The sequence below is a fragment of the Odontomachus brunneus genome, unplaced genomic scaffold (genome assembly GCF_010583005.1).
Source record: "Odontomachus brunneus isolate Ranch 3 - 2012 unplaced genomic scaffold, Obru_v1 Obru_scaffold_156, whole genome shotgun sequence".
In the NCBI taxonomy this organism is placed as follows: Eukaryota; Metazoa; Arthropoda; class Insecta; order Hymenoptera; family Formicidae; genus Odontomachus; species Odontomachus brunneus.
The window spans coordinates 434,496-461,037 of record NW_022639606.1 but is presented as its reverse complement, the minus strand read 5'-3'; the positions used below and the strand labels follow the sequence as shown (position 1 = coordinate 461,037).

The 26,542-nt window shown below is 41.1% G+C and overlaps 1 protein-coding gene across 2 annotated transcripts in view; it reads left to right on the top strand.

Moving 5' to 3' along the window:
• Nucleotides 1-26,542, top strand: part of LOC116850797 — a 275,521-nt gene that overhangs the window by 202,534 nt on the left and 46,445 nt on the right. For both annotated transcript variants that reach the window (XM_032829459.1, XM_032829458.1), the window contains one exon: nt 21,284-21,439. In XM_032829459.1, the coding sequence (XP_032685350.1) occupies nt 21,284-21,439 (156 nt within the window). The remainder of the gene's footprint in view (nt 1-21,283; nt 21,440-26,542) is intronic.

The window sequence follows — 26,542 nt, the reverse complement described above, 5'->3', positions numbered from 1 at the left end:
TTTTTTTTTTTTTTTTTTTTTTTTTGAAGCACCCTGTGTAATAATCTTCCCATATGAGAGACGTAAAATCTATATTCGTGATAAGTTGAATCGCGCGGCAGGAAATGAGATATACTAATCGATATCATGCGCTTTCAAATGCTTGTAGTTGCGCGCTAAATATATTCCTCGAGTTGCTAGTCTCCTCTCGAAGAGTCTCCTTGCAAGGACCTCTCCTCGCAGCACCGCGCGCTGCTTGGTGCACCTCAACAGGTATAAAACACGCCACCGCATTGCTGCACGGACTGCGAATGCAACGTGAGCGCGGGCTAATCGCGACTCGCTGCTCGTGCTGTGTGTCTCGTATTGACGAACGGACAATGGACTCGCGTTGAGACGCGGGGAAAAACACCGTGCGCGCCGAGATACGGGCGCAGTATGCGGGAACACGAGAGAGGCATAGATAATAGAATCGTGGAAGAGAGCGCCTCGTTTATCGAAGTCACATTCGGCAGATAATTGCAAGTCGCCGTGCCAATTACCGATGCAAATCGAGCATTTTCGACATTTATCTCTCCGAGCATTCTCCAGTTTTATTAACCATACACTGAGGGAAAAATTATCTTAAAATCAATATTTCTTTGATGGGTGCCATTAACATATTTATTTATAAATCTAAATTCTCTTTATTTAAACCAAATATTGTTTACTTAAATTAGGTAAACAATATTTGATTTAAATAAAGAGAATTTAGATTTAAGTAAATATGTTATGGCACCCATAAAAGAAATATTTGTTGATTTTAAGATAATTTTTCCCCCAGTGTACACCCCGAATCTTCACAGGCTATCGCGTCAGCTTTTCTCAGTATCGCCCTGACTTTAACGCAATTCTACGTGCGTTACAATCATTCAGGTATCTGATCTTTCGACCCTATGTTAACCCTTGAATTCTACAACGCGATAGGAGCTAAGTTAGCAAAGTAGGTTTAATTCTAATGATACAATTTACTCTCCTATTTTGAGTCCAAACCTCTAATATCTACAAATGATATTTTTCTGCGTTCTCTGCCATTTAGGGGCATTAACTAGGACTTTAATTTCCATGTGTATTAAATATATACTAATCTTCCAGAATATATAAAGATGTTAGAAGTTTAGGCCGAAAATAATACCAAAATTTCGACTTGGGCTCATTTGAGTCTCGATATTGCACGCGGAGAATCGGTGTGGTACACATTTTTTGCGACATTGCAGGACGCGGCGGCATTTCGTAATTATATGTTTAATTCGTGGAAAATGTAGCACATTGCGATTACAGGTGGTCGTATCTCGCTGATACAGCCACACAGAGATAACTTTGTTAAAGCGCGAGACATATTCGAAGCGCACCCGCGTTTGTCGACACGCTTAGATAGCGTATCGCCTCTATTGTGTCTAATACGAGGCGACGAGATTCAATCTACGATGATGTATTATCCATTAGATATGATCGATATTGAACAATACATGGAAGACAAAGATGGAGAGATTGAGAAGGTCGACGCATCGGAGCGACATGACCGCTCGTATGCAACGAAGCTTAACGTTCGCCTCGCGTATTGCCCGCGTTCTAAATATAAAGAGACGAGCCCTGTTCTCTCGAGTGCTCGGCGGGGGGGAAAAAGTTCGTGGCTGAGAGGTACACTGCGAGAGAGCTGTAGGAGATTCGTGAGGTTCCGGAAACTCCAGCGCCGAACTTCACTCGCAATTTCGCGAGCGAGCACACGAAAGTGGCGAAGTCACGCTTGGATCTCTCTCGGTCACTGTCCACGATGACGTATGCATCAATTTCCCAGAAGAGGAACGCGCAGAGGTGTCAGATCAGATACCTGAATGATTGTAACGCACGTAGAATTGCGTTAAAGTCAGTGCCTGGGCGATACCGAGAAAAGCTGACGCGATAGCCTGTGAAGATTAAAAGACACTCTAGAACAGCGCAACGCTTTCTCCTAATTTGATTAACACATCGTGCACCAGTCAGAAAGTACAAGTTATGCTTCCTAATAGACGTTCATAATAAGAGAAAAATGTTTGATATTTGCAACTATAATCATATAGAGAAATAATTATCATAAATCGTGGTCAAGAAAATAATTTTTTTTTTTATTAAATTTTACTATAATGATGATAAGCTTATATAAGTTTATCTGATGAAATGCTATTATGATCGGAAGTATCCGATAAAATTTAATCGGATATTCTGATCAGATATAGAAATTGTTCGGAAATATTTGTTGTTAATTTTTTATCGAATCATTTCTCTTAGATGCAAACTCTGAGAGAAATTATTCGATAAAAAATTAATAAACGGATATTTTCGTTCAAAATACCGATGAATTTTTGTATCCGATCAGGAAACATCCGATGAGAAATAATGGTTCATAATTTTTTCATCGCTTTATCTGATGAAATGCCATTATGATCGGAAGTATTCGATAAAATTGAATCAGATATTCTGATCAGATATAGAAATTCATCGAAATTTTGATCGGAAATATCCGGTTTTTAATTTTTTATCGGATAATCTCTCAGTGCAGAGCATAACCTTCTTCGGATGCAAACCGGACTTCGAAGTGATTAATGGCGGTTCACCTCGCTTGCCCCCAGAACCCTTTTCGCTCGACGTTGTAAACGATCCACTTCTCGTCGCTTGTCACAATTCGTTTAAAAAATCGGTGGTTTCGTTTACATAGTAAATTGCAGATGGAAATGCGATCCATGAGATTTTGTTCAGTCAAATCGCGCGTCGTTCAAACACATCGAGCATATGTCGCGAAATAAAAAAATCTATATTCGACGTGGTGAGAATTAGCCTCGTCAAAAATTCTCAGCGGCGTTGAAGGGTCGAGACAGAGGGAGAAAGTGGGAGAGGAAGAGAGAGAGAGAGAGAGAGAGAGAGAGAGAGAAAGAGAGACACGCGTGTGCCACGTGTTTTTTGAACGGGTCGTGTGGACGCTTCGACCGTGTCGAATGGTGTTTCGACCCTCTTTCCGGATTAAGAGATAAGTCGTCGGCGCAGAACCGGGTGTATGATATCGCCGTGTTATCTCGAATAGAACGACGGCGCGTTGCACGTTTACAGGCCGACGATACGGCGATTATCGCGATCTTATCGTAATACGAAACGCGAGAATTACTGCGTGCAATTGTTATGGCGAGTCACGCACGTGTACCAGCCCGCCCGATCCGTCCTTCCCTCCTAGCACGGATTTTTCCCCGATTCGAACGAAAACGTTCGTTTTGCGCAGTCAGACTTGAAGTAACGAGGTGAACCTAGACCCGTCGGTTTACGCGAGGCGTGCAGAATACAAAAGACGTGCTCGGCGAACAGAGAGTAACGTCGAGGGAGTCTCGTCCTTCGCGTACCGAGAATACAGTGCATAATTTCACGGAAATAGTGCGTTCCTGTTATTTGAAATTTACTTGAAGACAGAGATAAAGACCAGTTTATTTATCCCTATAGTTTATTTTACTGCTGAAGTTCGCCAAGACTCCAAATTCACTGCTAAATATCAAGGAAGAAAGAAGATATTAATATTAACGACAGTGACTCGCGTAATTAATCGCGCGAATAAAGTATCTTCCCACGTGACCAAGAGAGCGAGCATGCCTCAAAGGTGCCGCGCGCGATTCGCGGTATCCGACATGATACCGTTGCTTCCGAATATATCCCGCCGACGAAGACTGGCCTCGAGATAGAAATTACATGGCTACGCGGTCCGGCATCGGGCCTCGCCCTGTATCGCTTTAATTCGATAACCTGTTTCCTTTTTACGCGTCGATTCTGCTCTCACGAAGCGACGGCGGCGGCGGCTGCTGTTGCTCCCGTCACCACCACCATCGCCGTACATCGGTCCCGTTTTTTTCCTTCTTTTTTCCCCTTTTTCCCCGCCCGACCTCGTACACCCAGTGCCAGGTGACCAGGTCGGGCCCGTGGCCGTGAAAGTCCTCTGTTTTACTCGTACGTGCGCGCGGCGCACCAGCTTCGTCGGAGGCCGCATTCGCACGTCTCCCCGTGGTGGCAGACTTCGACCGGAGGGGTCTGCTCATCGACGGCTGGTGCGCGCGGGGTCTCGCCCGCTCACCTCGAGGAAAGGGAGAAATTTTCGAAAGCGATGGCGAGCCTTTCCGAGCGGAGAGCGACGCGGTCGGATGAGCGAGCGAGCGAATCGCCGCGCCGTTTCTCGCGTTTATTGCGTCGCGGTGCATCACGGTGCAGGGACGGGGAAGTTGGTCAAGTTCCGAATAATGTAGTGAATCAACCCAGCATAATCGTGAGAAACTGTACGCGCGCGTACACGAAGAAAAGCTCGTGCAACTGAGCATACTGAAAGTAAAAGAGTTTTGCTAATTTCACTAAATATCACAGTACCCGCATAACCAATGATTTGTTGGTATGACACAACAAATATCTCTGTTACCGTGACCGAGAACATTTGTCTGAACTCGAATCGAAATTTCGGTCCTACTTTTTCGACTTAAACTTTCTAACATCTGTACATTGTGAAGGATCAATGTATGTGTAATACACATAAAAACTGTGAAATTCTACTTAGCGTCTCTAAATGGCAGGAAACGCACAGAATGCCATTTGTAGGTTCTAAAGAGGATCTCTCGGCAAAGTTAGTAGGTTAAAGTGATTTAAAAGAGGTCGATGAAAATTTCAGAACATTTCATTAAAATTATGAAAACAAGCGTTGTGAGATATTGTGGAAAAGTAGGATCAAAATTTTGACTTGGAGATTGTATCAACCTTTTAACATTAGAATATCTAAGCGATCATTCGTGATCGTCTTCATTTTTTCAAATTAATATCCTATTTCGCGTGTAAAAGACAGAATTTTAAAATTTTCTGACTTTTCATCGAACACATTCTTTATGCTGATGGAGAATTTATTCAGTTCAATCTTGTTTTTTACACGAATGAAACAAGATATTAATTTAAGAGTGAAAACAATAAAAAATGATTGCTCGACATTTCTAGTGTTAAGTGGTAAATAATAGCTCGGAAAAGTTTGCCGGTAAATTTCTTTAAATTTACTTAAACTATTTTATTTTTTGTTCACTTATAACAAATACAAATAAAAGATATATTTTGTTTCCTATTTTTTAAAATTCTTACAAAAATAACAATAAAGAAAAAAATTTGTTTATACCTAGAAGAAATCTCCCCCCGGGAGGGACGATCGCGGAGTCATTTCAAATCACCATTGAAGAGCTTAAAACTTGGTAGTAATAACTAAGAACAATTCACTGAATAGGAATCTTCTACAAGGATCTTCCTGTTCTTACAACTGATTTTTTCACCTGGCCTCTATTCTTACCAGGCAGCGGAAAATTTAGTTACACTAACGAAATTGCTTTTTTCGCGTAAGATATAATCGCAGTACAAAGCCTCCTTCTTTCCTTCATTTCTGTTTTCTACTTGGCCTCGTTTTCATTTTCGGATATTCCCCGATCTCGTCAAGGGGCGTCCTCTCTTTCGCGTTCGATAAAGTGACTCGTCGAGAAGCAAACACTCAACTCTTCTTCTCGCGCAACAGACGGCTCTTGAGTACGACCCCTTTTTCTATTCTCGTGCGTGCACGTCGACGGCTGCTCCACGCTCGTTCACGAGTTCTTTATATTAGCCCTCTTTCTCTCGCGCTCTCTGTCTCTCTTGTTTGCAGCCCTCCCGGGAGGGCATTTCTTCTGTGCTCGTTCGTCTTCGGGGTCAACGACGCGAGTTAGACCTCATTGTTGACTGGTCAACAGAGAGAAGTTTCGAACGAAGTGGAATATGAAGAAGCGCCTATACACGATACACACAATCGCGCAGAGCGATCGACTCGCGAGAGAGGAAATCGCGGAAAAACAATTGCGAGACAACTCGCAAAGTTCAACACCGAGACCGTAACTCGTCTTTCTCTTCTCTTCAACGTTGAAAAGTGAAGAGAGAAGAGGTATCCGCGACTCAATGATACTCAATGAGGATTGATGACCGTTCCATATTCCATATTATTTCACACAGATAAGATTGCTGATTAGAATTGAGGAGAAACAGCACGATAGGAATGCCAAAGAATCGATTCTTTTATCGCATTTTCTGGAGGATTATACAGTTTTAGAAAATTGTTTCAAAATTGTTTGAGAATTGACAAAGTTAGAGAAAAATGTGCGAAGTATTGAAGAGGTGACTTTAAACGCGATATCTCTCGAGACTATCTTTTTAAAGTTGGACCGAAAGATATTCAGAAGACTATTGATCCGATTGATTTCCACCTTGCGGCAAATTTTTTGTAATCAAATTCTTTCATACGCACGAAGTTTTCTTGTTTCTTTTAAACTTGAAAAAATTTATTGTTACTTTAGAAAAGAAATTTCTAAAGATGTTCTTTTCTTCTTCACCTTCACCGTAAAGTTTCCCCCTTAAAGATTTTGCGGGCGAGAGCGTCTTGCGTTCCACGACGCTTCGTTTTGCGGTGCGTGAGTCCAGCGCCGTACATCGTTAGAGCCGTAAATCTAATGCGGTTAATATAGAATATGATCCGCGGAATATTCATGAATGTATTCACCGTTAGCCGGAAGCCGTATCTGATCCCACGAGGTTTAATAAGTCACGCATGAAACTCATTGGCGATTTACTAAGGAAATATCGATAACAGCCCGCTCGCCGATAGATACCACTAGTTTTACGACGCACTTTTACGACGTTCTTTTCTTCTTTTTTTCTTTGATAATGCTTGACGCGCGTCAATCTGCGCGTCTCTCTCAGACGCCGATCAGCTGATTCGTCACGTGTCGAAAACACACGAGTGTCATGCGGTGATCATTCCGCAGGAAATTAACGCTTAGACGTGTGATCGTGCCACAAAGCCACGTGAGCGCGAGTGAATTATCTTCCGCTCGCGTTTGCTTCATGCGGCTAGGCAAAGTTATTTTCACTTTCTATGTTTACTTATCGTCCGGACACTTTGTGACACTCTCTGTTACGTTTACTCACCCGACTCCTTCGTATGAGCTTCTTTATTCACATTGAGCTTGACCTCCTCTTCCCCCTCTCCCTCCCAAGTTGTCTCGCCCGCACACATTCGATATACTCATCCGACAAGACGAACTTTAGTTGCTGTTTCCTATAATCCCATATTCTAAGCGAAAATTTTTAGCGAGAGAGTATTCCTTTTTTAATGAAGTAAACCATTAATAGGAATCAAAAGAAATATGTTTACCTAAAGCAGAAATTCCTTTAACTTTAGAAATATTACACGCAGAAAGTTGCATAATATTTGTAGAAAATTAAATTATCTTTATTTAGATAAGATCAAAATAATCTTATTTGGAATATGAATTATAATATGTTCCATAGGTTTTGAGATAACCAATTTCAAATATTTTTTTCGATTATCAACTTTTTTAGAGTTTTTTGAAAGTACTCTTCATTTATGCTGTTATAGCCTTAGCTAATTTTTAATGTTTATCTTGCCTGTGATTGATTATTTCACTAAACAAATTTAGTGAAATTTTCCATTATTTAGGAATTACTCTAACTTTATATATTCAATTTACTTTCATTCCTTTAAATATTTACATGATATTTGTAAAATGTGATAAAGGACTTTTTTGTTCAATTTGTCCTGACATACCATATGACGGCCGACGTCGCCATCACAACTTATCTACCGCATCACGCGTGATCATTTACCTATCTTTTTTAGTGAATAACTGAACATTTTGCATGATTGTTTGCGAAATAGTAGAGGAATCTTGTGTCCAGTTGTTCTACCTGCACACAAGACGGGTGTGTCAGTCAGACATTCTGTACAAGAGTAAAATACTGCAAGATTCTCGGAGGATTTCGCTAAAAATAAGATTGTTTTTTGGGGTGCTAGAATCCGTTCGTTCGGCGAGCCGAATCGGAAAACCCGATAGAGACTACACGTAGCGCGCGCGTTAGTCCCTTCGATTGTCAATCACTCGTCGTATTAATTACGAGCCCCATTCATCCGTTCACGGGATTCCGAGCATTTTTCCAGCGATCTTGAAGCGTCCGCGCGGACGTTGTTTCGCAATGCTCGCAGACGGGTCAGCGGTTAACTGTACGTCGCTGTGATGCCGGGAGCGGTTTCTCCGATCGATGATCAGCGATTAATTGGCGCTTATGAAAATATCATCCCGGACCTCGTACGACGGCGCACGAGTAACAAACGTCCCCGGTGAAAAGGCGGCGGGCTTACACAAGTAGACGATAGAAGGTCGCGCGTAAAAGCAAACTTTTACTTGCTCGTCCGCTCGCTCCTCGGGAAATGGATAATCGCTGGCGAGGGTCCCTGTGCGGAAATCGATTCACCGTGACTTCCACATCGACTCGGGTTTCCCCTCCTCTCCTTGGTTCGCTTCGTTAAGACGACCGCGATCTTTCCGATTCCCGCATTGAGACGGGATTATTAATCGCGTTTGCGAACTGACGTACCCTCTTAAAGTGAATCAGTAAAAATGGTTTTGATCGAATCAGCAAGAGGAATGGTACACCGATGATCAGTGAGTATTCACTGATTTTCAGTGGAAACACTCCCACTTTACTGCTCCGTCGTATATTTTAACAATGGAAAGAAGATTTTACTAGAAATCTTATAATGCACGAATTAGTTATACGCTGTACCAATTCTGTGCCCGGAAAAAAAGTCCCGTTAATGTAACTGAATTTTCCATTGTCTGGTAAGAATAGAGACCAAATAAAAAACTCGGTTGTAGGAACAGAAAGATTTCTTTATAAGGTTTCTACCCTGCAAATTAAAGTGTTTTTTTGACTGAATTTCTTTTTTGCATGTTCTTACAATTTTAAATCATGTCATTTAATACGTTTAAAAAACGTATTAAATAATAACTTTAAATCAATTTTAAATCATGTCATTTAATACGTTTAAAAAACATATTAAATAATAACTTACACGTATTAAATGACGTGATTTAAAATCGCAAGAAATGTGTAAAAAAGCCTCAACCAAGTTACATACTTATGCGTTTTGAAAATAGCACATGAATCTGCAATGTACTCAGTCAATTGTTCTCTGTTATTCAATCAAGTCTTAATACAGCTTGAATGTTCAGATGAATGTTTTTAGTTGTGATAACAAAAATATAATTTCTCGTCGTAGAATTTTCATCTAGTTTTTATTCAATTGCACAGACTGAGATTCTTTTCATGGAAGAAACAATTCCGTTAATGTAATTGAATTTTCCTTTGTCTGCTACAAATAGGGACCAAATGAAAAACTCAGCTATACTGAGAGAAGAAGGACTAAGGAAAAGTGAATATTTATTTGTTGGTATTTGATAGCATATTTGCTTATACTTTAATTTATAAAATATTTTTCGAATAAGAAAACATATATTTTCTTTAAATCTTCTTAAAAGAAAACTTTAGTTTTGAAAAAAATCTTAGTTTTTCATAAAAGCAATTATTTATTTTATTTAAATAAAACCAAACTTATAACCAAAGTTTAACTAAATATGATATGTTTAGTGTACCCACCAAATAAATATTTACTGATTTTTACATATTTTTTCTCTTAATGTAGGAACAGAGAGTTATTCTTTTATGAGAAATCCGAATTTTTATCCGGTCTTTCGCATTAACTAAGATTCTTTCTTTTCGTGTGTTAACTGATCCTTCTAGCAAGATTTTACTGACTACAGTGCTATGCTTATAACTGGATAGCAGTTATGAGTATAGCACTTTAGTGAATAATGTACCGATTGAACTTTAGAGAGCAATATTCCAGAGAGATTCTCCGTCCCTGTGAGAGCGATACCGGTGACTTCCACGTGCATTGCACAATGATTTTTGTGTAACGTAATATATATTATTTACGGTGCACTCTCTTTCTCTCTTCGGTGCCTACACACACGCCCACTTTCGCGACAGCGCAGCGTGTTACGCGATTTCGCGAACAACGGCAGCTCTTAGCGTAATTAACGGTGTGCATTGTGATTGACGTTAATTGTATATCCTGGCGGAGCGCACGTGAGACAATTGGCAGTTGGCCTACATCTGAAAAGTTGCGATTGCTTACGCGAACGCGTTGTCTTTCGCATAAATACCGCCCATCTACCGCTTGAGAAAAGCATTATCCTGCGACGATTCTCGGCTCGTTTCCATTCAAACCGCCGCACAGTGAGCCAAATGAAATGTCATGTTTCAAAACAGGCTGCAGTCTCGAAATTTCAGCCGATTCCGATGCTTCTCGTTTTTTTATGAGAGCTAATAAAATTGTAGAACAACTTTGTCGAGTTACATTTTGGGAAGCAAGAAAGATAAAACCTGACAAAAAGACAAAAATCTGGCTTCTTTGAAACATGAGATTTCATTTGAGCCCGCTATGCGCAGGCCAATAAATTAAGTTTTCGCATGAGCGTGCTTCTTTTTCCGCTTGGAGAAACGAAAAGGAAACGAAACGCGTTTCCGCGACAATCGCTTCCCGGTGACGTTGGATGTGATTTGCGTCACTTGGACCGATCAATTTATTCCCCTGCAGTAAGAAAGAGTTCACACTCGTTGGAACATCCTTGACCCACCGCGATCTTTTCCCGCGATCGATATCGTGGCGCCGACGTTACTTGACAATTCTTTTTCTCTTCTCACGCGAGAGACCATTTTCCGGCTGGCAATAATCGACACCGTTTGTAAGACCGGTAAATTCAACTGCTTACGTTGAACTTCGCGTCTTTTTCTCTCTCTTGAATCGAGATAAAAGATAGACTATAAGATAAAAGTACTAATGTAAAATATATACATAATATATTATGTTGAGAGAGTTTAAACATTCGAATTTAAAGACTAAAACAACAAGAATGCACAAGATTAAAAATATATAATGTATCAGTTCTCGCGAATTTAGTTTGCATCAACAGATTCTTTGAGCAATTTAGAATTAATTCTAATATTAATAAATGTTGTCTAGAATCGAAACATAAATATTAAGGAAATTCGAGCTTTTCTAAATATTTTTTTCATCAGTTTTATTATAAATAAAAACAATACGAATGTTTTCTCCGACTTATATTGTTTCATGTTAAAACGTAAAATAATACATTTTCATTTTATATGTAATATAGAACACATTTGTAATTTGAGAATAATTTGTAACGATTTTATTTGTAAATCAGAGAGGAATTCTGTAGATATTTATATATATTTTTTATTTTTTTAGCTCAAACATCTCTTATTATAATTTCTTCATATGATTTTTTTTCGCAAATATTTTGAGTATTTACATATTTACAAATATGTGTATGTGTATATATATTTGTAACGAGTAAATATTTAAGGTGTTTTATACATTTTGTTCTTTTAGTTTAAAATGTAAACTTTTAGCTTAAAATGTAAAGAAATCTTTGGGAAAATGATGGGGATGACCAAATGGAGTCTGTCTGGGTTTCTCACTTAGCATATTTAAAATATACTTTTAATCAGAACTTACATAAATTTCCCATCTAAAACCTATGATTATTGTGGGAAATTGGACTGGACTCAATTAGATCTCAAAATATTTTTTATGCGGGTACCGTCTCGTCAGCATCATCAATCAGGAATAGATTTTTTCGGAAGGGAGTTCCAATGGGCCGTAGAGGCTCTCGGTGTAATTTTCAGATGCAATCTCTCGTGCAATTTTCGCATTCTTCCGCGTGCTCCCGATGCGCTCCGGGATCGGCGAAATTTGTTCCCGCGGACGTATCTCGGCCGCTTATGGCGGACTTTGTCGGCGGATGAGTTATCGTTCGATATGAACCGAACATTACTAGGGATTCTAAGGATTCCGAGGCTAGATTGCTCGGCGACGTGAAAAAGCGATGGAAATTCCGTTCCGCTAAATGTCGCGATAGGAGATAAAAAAGAGACAGGCAAAGACAGCGAGAGGGAGAAAGAACTCGGGGGAATTGTAATGCGCTCCGGCATCATCGTAGCGCACTCGTCATCTCGATTACACGTTGCGGCGTCATCGAGACCGACACATATTCCGCGAGCGCATTGCGACTGGCTTGCGACAGCCGACGTTATTACGCGAATTCCCTCACGATTCTCGCAGTCGCGAACGTGTCAGCGGCGTTAATATTAATTTACTTAGTACGCAGCGCCGCACAAGCGACGATGCGACCTTTGTTTGTTCGCAGTCTGCGCAACGCGAATAAAAATCAGCGTGAATAAGTCGGGTGAGTGCGTCACCACGTGGAAAAAAGTTTTCACCTCGTGCAAGTGAATGGAAACCAGACAAAAAACTCACTGACGAGAAATAACACTCATTGTGTCTGAGAACATTCGTCTGAACATTCAAGTATATTAATCCTTTAAGCCCCAGACACCGATTCCGTTCGAGTAAAATTTTTGTTTTCATAAAAGTCTTAGTAAAATTTATGTTTTCGTAGAATAGTCTCAGAAAACGTTTTATGAACGTTTTATGAACAAAACCGACCTCAAGAAATATGATTTTCTAAATGTACACAAAGAAACGTTCGAAAGCTCAAACAGATTTCTGGTGAAATATGAAGACAAATTCCGCCTGAAGTTTCACCAAAAAATTCTGTTTAAGTTAACCAGAAATCTTGTTAACTTCGACAGAATTCTGGTGACTTTAATCAGAATCTTCTGGTTCATATTTCACCAGAAATTTTGTTCAGACGACCAAGCTTTTTCCTGCCTATAATTATATACATTTATGTTTGCATGTGTGCCCCAAAATTTAATAAACCTTATATAACTATACTAATGAACATATATATAGAAGGTTCAAACCAATGTTGAAATCTTGCACTTTAAGGTGACGTCGATAAAAAAAACTGAGAAAATAAAATTTGCTTACCTTTTTTCGTGAGAAACTTTACGCAATTTCGAGCGTCAACAATTCTGCTCTGCACACAATCGCCATATTAGTTCCTTTAATGGGAAAATCATAGTTTCACGAAGGTTGGGACGAAGAAAATAGCTCTATTTAGGATAGATCGATAGCATATCGACGGAATCATTAGTGTGGTAATATAAGAAATTTCAAAAAAACTTAAAGTAAATGTACATAATTACGTACAGTGAGCCTTAAAAGGTTTAAGCTTAGTTGACATAATTGAGAGCAACTGGCTGAGTGGAAAGTTCTTACAAGAGTTTTCCTGTTCCTACGTACGAGTCCCGTCTGGTCCCCAAATTTCTGGTAACAGAAGATCCGATTACACTAAAAAAAAACCATTTTTTTCGTGCACAAGAAAATCTCGTGTTTTTCTTGTTGCTCAGGAGAATGGCACGAGCGGATGCAGCTGCCGCCCTAAGTCTAGTCTTTGTGCTGCTGTAAGTTGGCAGGTGTCAGATACGAGATACATCTGCTAACTTGCACGTGTCTTGCTAAGGGCCCAGGTTCGCCTGCCTGCCTGTGCATGTTTGAATTTGTATCTTCGTGCATGCGTGTGCGCGCAAGAGAGCAGGTATACGCAGCGGGTTTGATCGAGCCGTGCGAGGTCGACGAAACGTCGGGAACCGGTGCGCAACCGATCGCGAGCTGGGCGAAAGCAAATCTGTTCACCTGCTCCTATTGCTAGGTGCTTGGGTCTCGCTAGCGCGCGCGCGCAAGCAGCCAGGTGTCTCGAGAAAAATCAAGAGCTACGAGGTGCTCGGACGAAGTACCTGCCTGGCCGAGATTAAGGTTTGCCCCTGAGCGAGCGTAATGATAGGGTACCGCGTGCTGCCTGGATGAGTGTGTCCAACTTTATCGTATTCTTTCTCTTCCTCCCGCTCTGCCCCGCCGCTCGCGCGCGAATATTGGCCGTTCGCCTTGCGACGTCGTCTCTTGGCAATGTTGCTCGAATAAGATCACGGACGGGCCGCTAATTTCGATTCTTTCTCGTCGTGGAGATTTCGCTCGTTTAGTCGTTCCTTTTTTCTTCTTGTTAATAAACGAGACGACGAGAGAAATATGAGAATCTCGTAGTGTGCGCTTTCTAAATTTCTTGGGGTGAAGTTTCACTCGAAAAGTAGGGTGATCGCCTGAGTCACTCGAATTCGACTGATTTTTCACTCGTACGCAGAGTGAATTCTCCGCTCTGAATCGTCCAGTGAATATATAAAAAATTGAAGGACGAATATAATGTATACGAGGAGAAAAAAATATTTAAAAAATAGTAAACATATTTATTCGGTGAGTACACACTAATAACACATTTACTTGCACACTGAAAGAAAAATAAAGTTGCTTTCGGCGTCAACTGTACTTTTTTGTGATTTTAACCAGAAAAATAACTAGAAAAACCATCTTTCTAATAACTAAAACTTACTAAAACAATGGTTTTTCTAACTATTATTGTGGTTAAAATCACAAAAGAGTATAGTTGACGTCAAAGGCAACTATATTTTTCTCTCAGTGCACTAACATATAAAATATGCAAATAAAAAAATATTTTAACTTTCTTAAAACCTTCAGAAAAGTTTATACTGAGAAAAGAAAATGTTTGATACTTGTAACTATAATCATATAGAGAAATAATTACTATAAATTAGATAAATAAAATCATTTCTTTTTTTTTTATTAAATTCTACTAGTGTTAGTGATAGTAACTTTATATACATGTTATTACTACCATTTTACAGCAAAAAATATGGTTGGAACAAAAAATAACTAATTTCAGTTAGATTAAGTACTTTTCCTTTTAGCGTAGCTTTTTTCATAAAAATAATTTATATAAATTAAAAAAATTTAAATTTAGGTAAATACGTTATTAGCACTCACCAAATAGATATTTAATATTTTTTAGATATTTGTGCTCTCAGTGTACTTCATCGTTACGAAAATATATTCACTCTAATTGATTAAAATATTTAAGTTTCATATGAATCCACTCTATAAAGCTTGAGTAAAACATTTACTTTTACGATTTCAAGTAGCAATATTTTCGCTATTGCTTCCAATGTAAATATTGCCACCTTTCATTCGCTTTGAATGAAAAATTTCTCTCTGAGAAATTTGGAGAGCGAGACTGCTGCCACTATTTTCGTCGGAGATATTTAAGCTAGGCTATAAATTTTTATTTGGCAGTGCCTATCCCGAAATGAGTTCATTCGTCGTTATCCATCTCGAGCGATTTAAAGTAGGATGTTTCAGGTCTCCCGTCGGCGCGCGCGATACGGCGCAATCCTAAATTTATTCTCTTCCGCGCTTTCTATTTGTCACAAAGAGGATCCTCTCTCCATATATACGCGGTGTCGGGTTTTGTTGTATCCTCGTCTTTCGTTCTCCGCGGGGACTCTATCAGTAATACATTATATGCGTGATCTAAATAGGACTGGCGGGGACTTTCTCGTACTTTTCACATATTCAGCCCCTGAAATTCGAGTATTCTTCTCTCCGCCTTCTCCTTCTCTTACAATTTCCTCACTTCTTTTTTTCTTTGCTCAAGCACATCCTGGTGCGAGATCTTCTGTCAAGAGAGCGAGAGCTCCTTTTATTCTCTCTCTCTCTCTCTCTCTCTCGCTCTCTCTCGCTCTCTCTCTCTCTCTCTCTCTCTCTCTCTCTCTCTCTCACATCAGAACTCTTTATCCATTAATATAGATCCAAGACGGAGAGCGAAAGAATGAAAGAGTAAGAGAGAAAGAAAGAGAAAAAGAGAGAATTCCATTCGAGTATTGGCAGCGTGATGAAATCATACAATCGTGAAATTTGGCCAAACTGAACTGACCGCGAAATGCCGAGGATTTATCACCGCTCGATAACTCGTACATTAATGCGATTATACTCCGTGCAGAATTCGCAACACCTTCGATAATTAGGACACGAGGGAGGAGCGGATTCGCGAGGGAACGTTTTTTAATTAACGGATAACCGTGGGCACGTCCCGGAGACAATGGCTCGTGAAAGCTCTCCTACCAGGAACGCAAACATCGATCATCAGGCGCGCGCTCGTGACTTTCCTCGTCGCAGTTAGCGGACCTTTCTTTCGACTGTTTTACGCGCGCGCATCGTCCAGCCGTTGTTGTTGCGTTGTGTGAAAGAGGCGAGAACGAGTGAGGTAATCGACGCGCACCACACGCTATCGATTTTATAGAGGAGCGCTCCGTTGCGTAGATACGTGCGTTGACCTACCGTCCGGTGACGCAAGGTTGTCCACCGATGCGACATTGACAATGGTGTGAACAGGTAGGTCTAAACGAACGCGCGCGCGTCGCCCCGTGACTTCCTGCCCCGCCTACGTCGTAGGTCCGTATTCTCACCGCACTATTTAGCGTCGAATGACGTGGCAGCTCGAAATAGAACTCACAATTCAAAAATAGGCTTAGGGTTCAGGAAATAGAACGACAAAATAAACCCGTAATAAGCCTGTAATATGTATATATACGTGTGTATCTTCTAAAATTTACTCCCTATTTCTTGGAATGGAAAACCAGCGAAAAGAGTAGCAGTATTTTCACTCGACGCCATGATGAAAATACTGCCTCCCAGTCATAAGAATGAACGTTTCTTCCAAGCTCACAGTAGATTCAGACTTCGTATGAGCGAATACTTTAATCAACTAGAGTGAACATGTGTGATATCAGATACATTCTTCAATCTCGTGAAAAATCGTTAAAGTTCGAATGATTTGGTGGTCACACCATTTTTTCAGTGAAATCTTATTTCGAGAAATTTAGAGAGCAAATTTAATTAAGGAGCGCTTGTGCGACAGAATGTGCAAAAAGTCGATTATGAACATGATCTAGTTCAAGGTAATTCATGTAGACGTTTCGAAATCTAATCAGCGATTTCGAGAACTGGAACATTTTGGAGATCAATCTTGTTACATAAACGCGCAGTTCTGTTTGTACCAGCGAGTTTGTCTCTTGGATATTAAGGAAGAGACGTACTAAAGTTCTGTTAATTGGAGTCTCATTTTGCCGAGAGGAGTCTTGGCTCACCCAGATGGGAGCCTCGTGGCTCTATTAGACCTATTTTCCATTGTCGAGTGCAGTCAACGAGGACGACGACGACGACGACGACGAGATGGAAGTGGGGGTTCGCTGCAACGAGCTCTCGTTGCATCGACGCGTTGATGCGATATCGCGTAGGTTCTTGACCGCGTTTCTTATGCAACGGTGATTTTTTTCGGGATACAGGGTCGCCCTCTAATTAGACATCGATATGTAATTATAGACCCGCGTATAATTAGGGGCGGGCTCGCCGGCCTAAGAATACATCGATTTCTGTCACTGCGCATTAGCCGCGGGGTCGCCGTGCCGTTTAAACGTCCCGTGCGGATCCCGACGGTAAATTATAAATCGCTCGTAATGAGTGCGCCGCTCAAACCGTTACACGTGCTTACAGTTATTTCTCATCGTGGCTAGTGACGATATTCTTTTTGCTGATCAAGACGATTCTCTCGTGTAATCCACTTCGGATGGTGTATATTATTTCGTGCGGAACTGCTGGGAGAACTTTCGTGGGCGACTAATTTTCTTTCGCACGCGTGCACACACACACACACACTCCTAAAATGAATCAGTCAAACATCACTGAAAACAGTAAATATACCCTGATTTGCAGTTATAAGTATAGCACTGAAACTGCTCAGTGTTATAACTGATATCAGTGACTATTCACTGATTTACTTTAAGAGAGCACATATTTATATAATATCTAAACTGTTAAGATCTAGCACGAGAAACTGATACGAGATATCAGCAGTAATGGTGAGGATGATGGCAACCATATTTCGGAGAGACATATGTATCAATTCTTTAATTTTAACTCAACTTAGAAACCAAAACTCATATACACATAATTTAATAAGCTTTTTTCTCTGTTTCATGTGTACTATACATCTCTAAGCGTTGAGCCTTTTTTCCCTACACACACTCGAAAAAATGTTTTGCTGGTTTAGGTAGAATTCTGAATGTCGCAGTTGAAATTTGTCGTTGTTTCCTCTTATCTGCTAGAAAATTGTCTGATATACGTAGAATTTATAGCAGCAGCAGTAGCATTCTAGCAATATATCTGCAAGCGAATTTAGGAGAGTGTGAAGATTATATATTCGTTTATCTTTCTCGTCGCTAGTTTTTTATGTCCACCGTAGTCAATTTTTATGAGAACAGTGACTTGTTTTGATCTGAGTGGACGCTACAGAGAGTTTTTCTTGCTAAATGGTACAAATAGTTCAGACAAAAATTCTGTCATCTATAGTGATTAAGCACATGTACAAAACATGTACAAAACATGTACAATATATCGTATCAGTACCTGTCATTTATCTTATACATCTCAATCACTGTGATTTATCTTACATATCTCATCTAATTTTTTATATCTAGATAACTTTCGCTATGTAACTGCAAGACTATTTGTACACCTTGCTCGTTTTGTCTTTCCGAAATATGGTAGTAGACTTATCTGTGTATCTCAAATCTCTGAGTCTGATGCCTAATAGCAGTACAGCTATTATATCGAAGTCTGTGGTCTCTTCTCTTCCGAGTTTTTGTGAAACCGTCGTCATTGGCGTCGAGCATACTGACGACGGTGCAGCAGATATTAGTGTGCGCATCATCGTGCCACATTTGCAGCGAGGCGAATCTATCGCGCTCCATTGTCCGACGCTAACGAGACGAGCTTTAATTATTCCCGCATTGTTTTGCAAAGCCATCTCCGGCCGTCCGATTATTTCTGACACGCGCACGCGCGCGCGTTATTTACGCGCGAAAGCACGCCGCGATGACACGCGTCGTCGATATCTTTCACTCCTTCTCCGTTGCTCCGTTGGCCTGATTTCACGTTTGGCCTGGCCGCGAAAACTGTGCATTCATTATTCGTTCATATCGAGGGTCCTTTTCGCAAATCGATTAAATTATGATCCCGACTTCCTCGCGGGGATAATAAATAACTCATCTCCTGTAAACGCACGCGGTGGCGAATTAAACGTTCGCGAAGTGATTCCGAATGTTCTTCCGAAGGAAGAAGAATTATGAGAGCCAAAAATATATAAGAATAATACTTTCTTTTTCATATAAATTCTTTTCAATTTAACGATGTTTTCAGTACTGCAGGAATAGGAATAGCACATACATCGATAGAAAAAATATTTAAAAAAATAAAGAAATTAATTCAGAATAACAATAACATATTTGCTTTCAATCTATTTTATTTACTCAATCTACTTAATTTACTTCAATCTAAATTCATTTATTTAAATGAGTTTATATAAATGATGCAAATAATTGCTCTCATGAAAAGCTAACGTTTTAAAGAAATATGTATATATTCTTATCTGAAAAATATTTTATGTTAATGTGTGCAAATAAACATGTTATTAATGACATATTTACGCCCGCCGAATAAATGTTTTTTTTATTTCTTAGATATTTTTTCTCTCACAGTGTATGAAATGAGAGGATAATTACTACGGAATGCAATCCGTTACTCAGCCACAAAATTCTGCAATTTTTTCTACAAAAATCTATTCGTATATGAAGCGTCGTATCGTCGTATCTCCGGGTTTATAAATATATCTGGCTGATAAATATAGAGGCACTTGGCCATTTCGAGATCCCGACGTTAACGAGGGGGCTCCCGCGATGAATGAGAGCGAAGCTCGTCAGATTCGCAATCACCCGCGGCGTCACTTCTGCGGCGCGCTTATCGGCCGCTTATCGCGAATGCTCGCGGCACGCACACGTGCAGCGATGCGCATCCGCACACGTGTCCGGGCATGGAACACCGACGCATGGCCACTTCGTGCCGGGAGCCACCCACGTCAACGCTTTGTCTCCGATTACTGAGCGGTGTATATGTGTCTGTGTATGTGTGTGTGTGTGTTTAGTCTCTGCGAGAGATGGCGAAAGGATGCGGACGCGGGAGGACGGAGGCTCGCGGTGGGCGAAAATGGGCGCGACTCTTCGGCACGCATCGAAAAGATGCCGCATTATTATCGGGCGGAACATCGAAGTAATTGAATGACGAAGCGCGACGAGAGAGCCGTCAAAGGTAGCGAACGAAACCTCGCGCGCACACGAGAAAATGATGGGGGAGGGAGAGAGAAAGAGATCGATAGAGAGAGAGACAGGCAGAGATAGAGAGAGAGAGAGGGAGGGAGAAATAGGAACGTCAGATAATTAGGTTTTATTTTCATTTCGCGACGACCTACAATGCAGCAGCGAGGTTACGGGTCAGTAAATTGATAATTGTTTCTCCAAGCGAGAATGCCGATGGACAGTTTCCCGGGAAAGTTTGCGAGACGGGAGATACAACCTTCTGTGTTTCTTCTTTTTTTTTCCTTAGTAGACAGGATGCTCGGTAACAGGAGCCCGACTGTAATTATGAATTTCATAAGCGCCCGCATAAAGTCGCCGACGCGGGTAGTTGCGTGACTCTTGTTCTTCACCATTTCAAGAGATGGTGCTTGAAACATCGAGATGGAAGTAGCCTCTAAATTTCTTGGAGCGGGATCTCGCTCAAAGCGAGTGAAAATCAGTGGCAGTATTTTCACTCTGAACGACCTACTCAAAAATAATGGTCTCACAGTCGTAACGAAAATGATCCTAATACGAGAAATTAATTAAGATGATAAATGATTAGCAAACATTGCGATATCGCATATGTTTTGTATTTAATCAATACAGATGACCGAGACAGCATTTCTGCCTGAACTGTTTGTAAAATTTAACAAGAAGATCTCTGTCCATCCAGATTAAAACCAGTCACGTTTTTTTATAAAAGTGTGTTATTCTTATAAAAGACTGTAGTAGACAAAAAGAGACAAGCGACGAGAGACAAGCGAATGTATATTCCTTACAACCATCTAAATTTGCTTACAGATATTACTAGAATGGTACTGCTGTATCGCGAACAATTATCTAAATACAGAAAACAGCAATAAATTTTAACTGTAGCATTCAGAATTCTAACTAGACTAGCAACACATTTTTTTGAGTGGATAGTGAAAATATTGCTATTCGAAGTCGCAAGAGGAACGTCTCACTCAAGTTTAAAAGTACATTCTGATTCTTATATGAGCGAATGTTCCAATCATCTAGAGTGAATACATTCCCATAACGATGCAGTACATCATGTTTACTCTTCGAGCAAAAATGTTCGCCTATTCGGTGTGAAGAATTCACTCGATATGAGTGAAAATTCGGATTCGGTGATCACTCTGTTTGTAGAGTAGAATTTCCAGGCTCCAAGAGATTTAGGGACCTATACACAAACTACAAATCGCGCAATCATCACTATAAACTCGCTGATTGTTTCAACGTCTCTCTAACGAGCGTCCGTTCTTTCTGATTGCAGAGTCCTGGAACGTTGCACAAAGATGTCGGCGGCGCCGGTACGAAGGTCAGCGAGAAAACGGTCGGCGGTGTTGGCACGGCGACCCTCACCACGCTCTCCTCCATTAATAACGCATCCAACACCGGCCGAAACAAAAACAACCCCGTATCTCACGAGGTAAGGCTACGGGGGAGGCGAGTTATCCCCCCGCGTATTGATCACAGCCGGGCGATACGTCATCCGGGCCCGCAGATGACTCCGATAATTAACCGGTCCTGCGCTTGAATTTATTGCCCATTAATCCGTTTGCATTCACCGGGCGCGCCGCGAGGAATCGGCCCGGCCTTTCCGCTTTGCGATATCGCTGTGTGGGTAGGTGTATACGCGCCTGTGTCTGTTGTGTTGTACATCTGCGTACACCCGCTCCGTCCGTCCGTCCGTGTGCTCGCACAGGCACATGACATTATTCAGTGCATGACTTATTGGACGCAGCACGAAGCACCGTTTACAGTTTAGTTCTACTTCTGCCTTTGTCGCTCGATCTGCCCGCGCAAAAAAAGAGACCTGCGCCTTTCGCCCCGGGGGAGAATTTAATTGACAAAAATTTGCAATTCCTTCGAGCTAGGTCTCGAATTTCTCGGACCTCTGGCCTTCTCTTGATACCGGATTGTGTGACAAGTAATTTCGGATATATTTCACAGGTCAAATGAAATTATATTTTTGTTTTATGTCATAATTAATATACAGTGATAATAATAATGTAACAATAAAAATGCACACGTTTATTTAGCCTGGAAAATTCAAAATTACTTATTACATAATATTTTGATAACCTTAATTAAGAAAATAATTAAGATACAGTAGATGGGGATTAATTAATATTCATATTAGAAATTAGAATTCGCGGTCGGTTTGACGTGAGGAAGGCAGGTTCATCGCGTACGTCACTGAAGTTCGGAAAACTTTTCGACACGTGTGTTGACACTGTCAAATATTAGCCTGCCATTAAAATATCCCTGAAATTTTAATCCGGCTTTCGACCTTGATATTTTATTTAACGTCTATTTTGATACTGTAAAGTCTATATCAACTTGTTTTGACTCCATTTAACTTACTAACTTTGCCTCTTTAGAACTTATAGGTGGCATTTTGTACGTTTTCTGTTATTATTCAGAGGCATTAAGTAGGATTTCAGTTTCTAACTTCTACTAGAAACCCTAACTTAACTACGATTTCAGTATTGAACATACACTGGTCCTTCAGAATATACTGTTCGAAAGTTCAGATCAATAGGAAAGCTAAAATTTCGACTGTCGGGTTGCAACATCAGTGTTTGCACTGCAAATCCAACACGTTCAAATACATTTGAACGTATTGAATTACAATATATACATCTTAATTATAATATATACATCTTAACGCATGTTAAGTGACACGATTTCGAACCATAAGGAACGTGCTTTGTATACGCCAAATTGCCAAATGGCAGACGTTTATGCGTCGAAAAGTAACACTTGTTTTTGCGGTATGTGGCACATTCTCAATTAATTTAATTTTTTTTCTTATTAAAATTCTACACTCATCTGATACAAATCAAGAGGAGAAGCACAATTAACCGCGATAGAGCGTCAAGCAACATCCGCGAACGGGACCTCGCCGTTACTTTAGCGCCTTTGTTTGACGTAAAAGCGGAATCCGCGAGATAAAAAACCCGTCGCCGATGACGCGATCAGGAATCGTTCGCACGCGTCGGTTGTTATCATCTACGTCCGTGCGCGCGCTACAATGTGTATGCGAGCCGCGCATGTAGGATTTTATTAGCCATTGTTAATGCCGGAGAAAATTGCAGACGCGACGCTCGTGCTCGATCTGTCTCTCTCTCTTTCTCTCTCTTCTCTCTTCTTTCCCTCTTCCTTTCCTTTCTCCTTCTCTCTCTCTCTCTCTCTCTCTCTCTCTCTCTCTCTCTCTCTCTCGCGAACTCGTGTGTATGTTTATCGGGTATCCGCATAAATTTATAGAGTAGAATTCGCCTCGCGTCCCTATCGCGGCAATCGCCGTGGCTCTGCCGTATTTTTGTTAACGGTTTTATCGGGGATTTACGGGGCGAGAAGAGTGAGAGAGAAAGAGAGAGAAAGGGAGAGGGAGAGAATCGCCGTCGTCGTGAGAAGGAGAACCGGCATCGCGACTCGCCCGCGACGCTACTCGGACGGAACTAATTGAAAATTGTTGCCGTCGGCTACCTGTTAGGCTGCGATAAATCGTGTCTTTGGCGTCGGCAATACCGCGCGCGCGTGCTCTCCCTACGATTGTCTTGTACCATCGCGATTTCGACGGAGGGTCGCGCCGCGAACGAGCTTGAAAACTGTGCGGAACGGTACACAATTTCTTGCGCTCGATTTCGTCCTCCCGCGGTGCGCGAAATGGCCCGTTGCTGGCAGTAGAATCGTCACGTAGAAGTCGTCGCGAACGTTTCCTCGTGTGCGTCGCATCGCACTGCAATGCTGCTGACACGATATCGTTAAGAAAACGAATGCGTGGTAGATCAGGTCAAATTGAACAAGAAATTCCTCTGTCATTTTCCAAACAATCACACAAGATTTTGAGATGTTAATCAAAAAAGATTGGCGAATTAGCGAGTGTGGAAAGTCCGGGAAAGAAAGTGGTATTTTCTTTTTCTGCTACCTTTTGTAACAGATTCTAAAAAACCGTCCAATTCTGCATAGAAAACTCCTAAAACGTGTATAATCTAAGTACAATAGTTAAGGAATTATTTGGCAACGAAAAGTGCAACTTCACTAATTTCTATTAACAATTATGCGCGCGCGAATTTATGTAGGGAAAACCGGGATTCTCTCTCTCTCTCTCTCTCTCTCTCTCTCTCTATATATATATATATATATATATATATATATATATATATATATATATATATATATATGCCCTATATTTTAGAATTTCAAAGTTACAACTTCTCAGGCAATTAATTGTCGTGGCTGACTGTATAAGCGTGACAGAGGCAACTTTTGTAATAACCAAAATACGTGCAGCATCATAGCCATCTTATCCTGGTACCGAGTTCAATTACTCACAGGGTAAGAAGACTACGTATAAAATATATATCCTGACTAATAGTTCCAGAGTCTCCGCGAGAGGTCTCCTTCTTGTCGACCCTTAAATATGAGCCAACTTCACCTCGTCCGCTTATATTTTAATTATTTTATGAATGAAAATTGCATTTATTATCAGAAATAGTATATCATATATTTGCAAGAAATTTCATTCTAGCTAGTAACACATCGCTTAATTTTATTCAGTCACGATAGAGAATATTAAAAATTTCGAGAGACTCGAAAATTTACTTTGCTATTGTCAAATCAATTTTTCTTCTACTTCTTAACTAATACTATTCCAATTTCAACGAAACTCAGGAAACAAAGTATTCATATTCTAAAAAGCTCATTTCACGATTTTGTATCCGCTATTCCCCTCAAGATAAATACTAAAGGAACGCGTATGAGCAACATACTTCTAGCGCCATATAGCCCCGATCTCCCTTACATTCTTAGAAACGTTCCGTCAATCCGCTCTGAACAAGTCGACGTTCTCACAAGCTCGTGTTTGTTAATACCAATAACCTTGCTCGACATCGTCGTCGTCGTATCCGAAGCGCACGATCGATTTGCGTCCGACGCGCATGAATTGCCACGTCGCGAGCGCTCATTAAAAACGACGAAGAAAGATCTCGCATGGCCCGCGTGCCGCAGTTGATGCCGTCATGGGCTTAACTCGTTCGTCCGAACTCCATCATTAAGTCTCTCTCTCTCTCTGCGCGCCCATGCACCGTGCCGCGGCCTCGATTCCGCCATTGCGTTGTTTCTTGCACCTTCGCGGCACAAATCGCCACGTCACCGACATCGTTTGTCTCCTTAGCGCTGTCCCGCTTTTTCCACGAGTTCATTACGTGACCGAGACGATCGAATTTCGTTGCGTTCGCCGTTGCGCAACTGCGCGATCGCGATCCTTCACGCGCGTCGCGGTTTTCAGGAACGGTGTGCTTATACGCACTCTCGTGTACGCGTGTGCGGGGGACAGACAGGCAAGCAAACACATATGTGCAAGAGCAACTCGTGCGCGAATGCATATATGCATGACGAAAAACTTAGAGGATTGCAGCCGCGAGCTTAATGCGCTTACACCTAAATGCACCTCCGAGAGGGAAAGAAAGAGAGACGAATGAACACGTATACACATGGTGCACCGTTACTTACAGCGCCGTTGCTCACGTCGCACGTGTATATTACACGTGGTGTATATATCGGGCTGTCAGACTAATTCATACGTGAATTTAGAAAGTCCGCCGCTATTTTCCGCTAATTGTTGTGGCTGTTGTGCAACCACCAATGCGAAAGCCAACGCTCGCGCCTTCTTGTTCTCGCCCTCCACCGCTGTGGCTTCACCACCATTTTGCAAAACGAATGCGCTCATTAGCCGGTCAGTAGTGCGAATTGACTCACTGATCATTGCCTTTGACAGAGACATGGTCATTATATACACGGAAAAAACAACTCCGTTAGTGCGACTGAATTTTCTGTTATCTGGCAACCAGGTGACAAAATTCGGTTATGATGAACGATTCCTGCAAAAGGTTTCACTCAGCCAATTGTGTTTTCGGTTACCTCAACCGGATTAATACAGCTGAATGTTCAGACGAATGTTGTCGATCGCAGTAAAAGAGATATCATTTCTCTTGTCAGTAAGCTTTTCGTCTGCTCCTCTCTCAGTTGCGCAAATTGACACTTTTTTTCTGTACAGCTTTTCTAATTTTCCTTCGTTGATGCGTTAATTCGCCGCGTAATTTTCCCTTTGCAAGTTCTCATATCCGCGACTTATTCGAGGATAAAGCTTGTCGAAATTACATTTGCCTTCTATGTCGCCTGCTGCTGTTCACGACGGCGCCTCTGCGATATTTATGAATAATGTTGCTCACATAGTGAAGTCGTTGAATGGGAACATCCATGTCGGAACGTTGACAATAAATATTGATCGTCGGAGAGCTCTACGAGAGGGGATAAGCCGATTATAAAAGCTATCTTTTGACGAACCCGAGGGATGTCTTGGGCGTAAATGGCTCGTACAGACGGTGCCCTTTCCGGAACAAGACGTGACTCATGTCTGTTATAAGCATCGTCAAGCGTATGGCGCAACGGAGATAAATCCGTGCTACTCATCACAATATACCGAGAGAGAGAGAGAGAGAGAGAGAGAGAGAGAGAGAGAGAG